General features: G+C 40.3%; 1 protein-coding gene across 1 annotated transcript; it reads right to left on the bottom strand.

Moving 5' to 3' along the window:
• Nucleotides 1-4,669: 4,669 nt before the first annotated feature.
• On the bottom strand, nucleotides 4,670-6,000 carry LOC125202473 ((-)-isopiperitenone reductase-like). Its single transcript, XM_048100874.2, has 2 exons — nucleotides 5,650-6,000; nucleotides 4,670-5,587 (listed from the first exon to the last, which is right to left on the bottom strand). The coding sequence occupies exons 1-2, from the start codon at nucleotides 5,914-5,916 to the stop codon at nucleotides 4,910-4,912; spliced, it is 945 nt and encodes a 314-aa protein (XP_047956831.1). The 5' UTR covers nucleotides 5,917-6,000; the 3' UTR covers nucleotides 4,670-4,909.

Genomic DNA, 6,000 nt, shown 5'->3' on the forward strand with positions numbered 1-6,000 from the left:
CGTGGCACTGAGAACCAAGGACTCTACTATGTGGATGGGGTAGCTCAACATGGTAGTGCGATGCTGGTTCACAGATCCACGAAAGAAGAGGCTTGGTTGTGGCACAGAAGACTAGGACACCCTTCCCCTGGTTATTTTAAGCTTTTGTTTCCTGATTTTACACTTCCTAAAATTTTTTGTTGTGAGACATGTGTTTTGGCCAAGAGCCACAGACAATCTTTTAAACCTTCAGATACTCGTGTGAAATTTATGTTTAATCTAGTGCATGCTGATGTTTGGGGTCCTGCACCTATTATTGGGGGGAATGGTTACAAATATTTTGTTACCTTTATCAATGATTGCACTAGGATGACTTGGATTTATTTTTTAAAACACAAATCTGAGGTGACCGATAAATTTATCCTTTTCTTCCATATGATTCAAACCCAGTTCCAAACCCCCATAAAAATCCTTCGGTCTGATAACGGAAGGGAATTTGTCAACAACACCATGTTTGAATTTTTTAGAGAAAAAGGTCTTATTCATCAAACCTCATGTGCTTATACACCCGAACAAAATGGGGTGGCTGAGAGAAAAAACCGAACCATCTTAGAAGTTACTCGTGCCCTTATGATTGAATCTAAAGGCCCATCCTTTCTTTGGCCTGAGCTATAGCAACCTTGGTCTACCTTATCAACAGATTGCCCACAAAAATCCTGAACAAGAAAACTCCTCTCGATATTCTTTCCACGCAAGCCAAAATACCTGAATCCCTTAGCATGATACCAAAAGTTTTTGGGTGTACAGTCTACGTCCACATTCCTAAACACGAGAGAACCAAATTCTCCCCTTGTGCAACCAAATGTGCCTTGGTTGGGTATGGGATAAACCAGAAAGGGTACAGATACTTTGATCCATCCACTAAGAAAATTGTCACCACCATAAACTGCAATTTCTTGGAAACTGAGTTCTTTTACTCACACCACCTTAACAGTCAGGGGGAGCAAAATCCTAAAATTAATCACGGGGACTGTCTAAGTTGGTTTGTGCTACCTCCAAGTCCTTTGATTGGGGATCAAACAGAGGCAGTTGTCACTGCCGCCAAGCAAGCCTCTCCACAAGAGTCTCCTCAACCATTGCCTCCCGATCCTTCTCCAAGAATATCTGAGGTAAACCCCGAACCTGAGACTGAGAAGATTACTACAGTTGTTACTAACAGTGCAGAGAATGGGGATAATGTTGGAACATATATACTAAAAAGCATTTTTCGAGTTTATTTTGAATTTGATAAATTGCTTGTATATTGTATACACTCTTCATTTAATGAGAATAATAAATGTTTTCTTCATACTGTGTATTTTACTTTAATGGGTATTGACCGTATCTAATTATATATTAAATTATATAATTAAAATGCCGAAAAGTAAAATCAGTCTAAGTCTTCTACATTGAAGGTTCGGTCGTGGAACAGGTCATCACAATAGGTGGCCCAACCGGTACCTTGTAGAAGTAAAACTTTTTCACAACCTATATAGGCCTTGGCTACCTATCGTGAAAGGTTGCAGTGTCCATCCGAAAGTCGTCTTTACCTTGAGAATGACTAGTGATACTGGTGTGGTATAGCATTGAATGGATCTTAAGCATAGACACGTCTTTGTTGCTATCTACTGTAAGATGATGTCTTGGAGATTTAATATTTCCTAATCTTTGTAATAATATAGGACACACGTTATTTAATCATACGCTGTTTTGACTTATCAATAGGTGCGGGTTTTTCGCAATCCATTATTCCTGATATCTTGGGTAGTAGTAATTAATAACTAGTATGGTGTCAGTTTTATTATTACATTGAATCGTGTGCCTGTGTGGTTTGAATATATCCTCAAGAGGTGTTCTAGAGAAGTTCTATTATTCGAAAACCCGACCGGTTTGGATTTAATCCAAGAATATATAGAAAAGGAAAAGTATATTTTGATATACATCTCGTACTAGACAAACTCTTGGAAATAAAAAGATATTAATTAATTTAAAGTCTATAGCAGACTACAAATTAGTTAATGGATATAGAAAGTCTTAGACACGGGAAATAATATATTAAAGAGGTTAACCCGGATTGCTTGTAATCACGGATTGGATGGGCGGTCAGTATTTCTTCGATAGTGGCACAAGAAATATTCCATTGGCCTTATATTGAATTATGGGTTATAATTTAATTAGTAAAGAAGGTCCAATTGGGGAGGCCCAATCCAAGCCCCATAGATCCCTAACCCAGCCCATCATAAACTCTATAAATAAGGATTTAAGGAGAGGAAACAATAACACAACACAAAACCCTAGCCTCCACACTTGGAATTTTCGACCCTCTCTCTCTAATAGAGGAATCGAAATTCCTAAGTGTGTTCTTGGTTTTCTTGTCTTCTCCTTCAAGATCCTTATAATTTCTAAAAGATTCCTCCCACAAGGAATTTAGATCTATAGAGTTAAGGGCCATAGGTTCGAAGATCTTTGGTCTTGCAATCAATATCAAGTTTCAAGATCTACACGTGGAGAAGTAGCGAGCCACTTCGATTCTTTGGAGAATCATAATTGTAAGTATTCAACATCATAATTTAATTCTAAATTATGTGATTAATTGAGCAATAATATGTCTCTACATGTTCAAGCATGAAATTGAATCGATCCACATAATCACCTAAATAGATTATTTTGTGGATTTATTTGTTATTGCAATTTCCGCTGCGTTTTTCCCCAACATATAACACTGTTAGTGATACTGGGAGATACATCCTTCCATATAGAAGCACTCGAAGCAATCCCCCGAAGAGACACTCTCCCGAGAAGATTGGTGCAAAGAGCCGATATGGAGTGGCAAAACTTGTGCAAGGAAATCTGACCAAGATTGCTCGAGCCTTTGAAGCGGCACTATATGAGGAAAAGGAAATCCCACAAACCGCAGAAGAGGCAATGAAGCATAGGCAATGGAGGGAAGCCATGTTCACTGAAATGAAAGCATTAATGAAGAATAATACCTGGATAAAAGGAGAGCTACCGAAAGGAGTCAAAGCCGTTGGATGTAGATGGGTGTTTACAATCAAACGAAGACCAGATGGCTCAATCGAAAGGTACAAGGCACGACTTGTGGAAAAAGGGTATACTCAGACATATGGAGTTGACTATGCGGAGACCTTTTTGCCAGTAGCAAAGATCAATACAGTGAGAGTTCTCTTCTCAATTGCGGCGAACAAGGATTGGCCCCTCCACCAGTTTGATGTGACAAACGCATTTCTGCATGGTGAGTTACCAAAGCCGGTATTCATGGTTCCCCCTCCGGGGTTCACTGAGGAGTTCCAGCCCGGGGAAGTATGTCAACTCAAGAAGTATGGATTGAAGCAGTCTCCGAGGGCATGGTTTGGTAGGTTCACTGAAGTGATGAAGAAATATGACTACAAACAGAGCAACTCGGATCATACATTGTTCATCAAGAAGAAGAATGGGAAGATCGCATGTCTTATCATCTATGTTGACGACATGATCATCACAGGGGATGATGAAGAAGAAATCAGCGAACTAAGGAAGAATCTATTCAAGGAGTTTGAAATGAAGGACCTTGGCCTCCTGAAATATTTTTTGGGAATTGAAGTTTTAAGATCAGATCGGGGAATCTTCATCAATCAAAGGAAGTACATTCTTGATCTTCTAGCTGAAGTTGGGATGATAGATTGCAAGCCAGCCGACACTCCTATGATACAGAATCATGGATTACAGATTCTCGAAGGAGCAAGACTCACCGACTGGGGGAGATATCAGAGACTAGTTGGGAAGCTTATCTATCTCTCCCATACTAGACCAGATATAGCATATGCCGTGGGGTAGTAAGTCAGTTTATGCACTCACCACAGGAGGATCATTGGGAAGCTGCACTGCGGATCGTTCGTTACTTAAAGGGCACTGCCGAACATGGGATATTGTTCGAGAAACATGGGCATTTGGAGATTAATGGCTTTACTGATCCAGATTGGGCAGGAAACCCGAATGACAGAAAATCCACTGCCGGGTACTTCACTTTCGTTGGAGGCAACCTAGTCACTTGGAGAAGCCAGAAACAGAAGGTAGTTGCACTCTCAAGTGCCGAAGCGGAATTCCGGGGAATCAGGAGTGGTCTCACTGAAATACTTTGGCTGAAGAGACTCATGACAGAACTTGATCTTGACATACCCAAGCCGTGTAAGCTATTTTGTGATAATAAGGCTGCTATCAGCATCTCCGAGAATCCTGTCCAGCATGATAGAACAAAGCATGTGGAGGTAGATAGGCATTTCATCAAGGAAAAAATTGAAGCTAAGATTGTTGAGTTGCCGTTTGTTAAGTCAGAAGATCAGTTGGCGGATATTCTGACTAAAGCAGTGAACTCCAAACATTTAGAGAAGTATTGGGCAAGTTAAGTATTGAAAATCCCATCACTTAACTTGAGGGGGAGTGTTGGAAAGAAATCATAGCATTAATATGATTTATTCTAATTGATCATTCTCCGAAAATAGAATAGGATCTCCTTGATTGTATTACCATATGTAAATTGGTATTTTGCCTATAAAAGGCTGTAGACTCTGTAATTCAAAGTGAGCAATAATATTACAACAATTGATTCCCCAAATTCAATTCTTCAATTACTGATAAATTTTAAGATTAAGAATCTAGGATATCTGTGTTTTCTTTTCCATTCGATCATTTCTATGACTCGTCTCAGAAAAACATGCTTGGATCCAATACTAAAACACCAACTAATACTAATATACTATGGTTATTTAAGGTTTAAATATTGTTAATAAATTATAGAGCATTTTATACTTTATATTATAGGGAAAGGTATATCCGTATATCATATATTCATCCTTTACTATAATGGCGATGACTAGTCTTCCACACAGAGTCACTATCCATCAAGTAGCAACACTGCAACACCATACACATCCTTGTCATAAAAGAAGGCGCCCGACGGCCCTCCACGAGGCAGCAGCGCCACTTTCACCACCCTCTGAGCAGCCTCCTCGGCGCTGATGGCCCCGAGATTGCCAGTTAAATCCGTTCTTGCAAAGCCAGGGCAGAGGCTGTTGATGATGAAATCAGTGTGCCTCTTAGCCAACACTTTTGTGTATGCATTCAAAGCTGCCTTAGAGACTTGATAGGCCGCACCATGACTCAGCCATTTGTTCTCTTCCAATCTTTCCTCTTTGAAATCAGTGAGGAATTCTTGCACCACCTCATCAATGCTCTCTTCTGTCAGCCCCGCCTCGTTGGTCAACACGGCTTTCGCGCGCTCATTCCGCAAGTGCTGAAGGTGGCCTACTATGGAGGAGACATTGACAATAGTTGGTGAATCAGATAGTTGGAGGAGAGGGATGAAGGCTTCTGTCACTCTCTTTACACCGTTGAAGTTTGTCTGCAAGCACTCTTGTGCAGCCTCGTATGTCTGGATTATAGTTCCACTTGCTTTCATCGACGTCTCAGCCTTTGAGTTAGCAAAGACAGCCTCAGCAATTGCTTCTACCACCTCTTGAAGAATTGAAACATCTCCCTCCAGTCCTACTCCTAATACGCCTACATTGTTCACCTGCACAAAAATTGCTTTCAAAAATGAATATGATTAGATATATTGATACAATGAATTGATACCAGAATGTCAAGCCTCCCATATTTTGTGGTGAGGAATTGGGCAGCAGCAGCGATGCTTGCAGTTTCGACGACATTGAGTTGAAGAAAATCCACATGATGAGAGAGACCAGAGTCCTTGAGCATTTGCAGTGCTTCAAGGCCTCTCTTCTCATCCCTTGAAGTTAATATCACTGTAATTCCTTTGGAAGCTAACTGCTTACATATCTCCAAACCGATTCCTTTGTTCCCACCTGTGACTAATGCATACCTGACACCTGCATCCGCCATTGATAGTGAGATTATTTAATGTTCGATGATATTTTGCTTTTGCTATGTGGATCCGATGAGATTTCATCAACATATGTAGCAAAA

Source organism: Salvia hispanica, chromosome 2 (genome assembly GCF_029641045.1).
Source record: "Salvia hispanica isolate PSC_SH4W2 chromosome 2, Shi_PSC_v1, whole genome shotgun sequence".
Lineage (NCBI taxonomy): Eukaryota > Viridiplantae > Streptophyta > Magnoliopsida > Lamiales > Lamiaceae > Salvia > Salvia hispanica.

What these genes read in the sequence shown, in the direction of transcription:
- LOC125202473 (XM_048100874.2), bottom strand. Translation starts at nt 5,916, where the DNA reads ATGGCGGATGCAGGTGTCAGGTATGCATTAGTCACAGGTGGGAACAAA. An exon ending in ATGGGAGGCTTGACATTCTG is followed by an intron (nt 5,588 to 5,649) that starts GTATCAATTCAT and finishes ATTTTTGTGCAG; the next exon opens with GTGAACAATGTAGGCGTATT.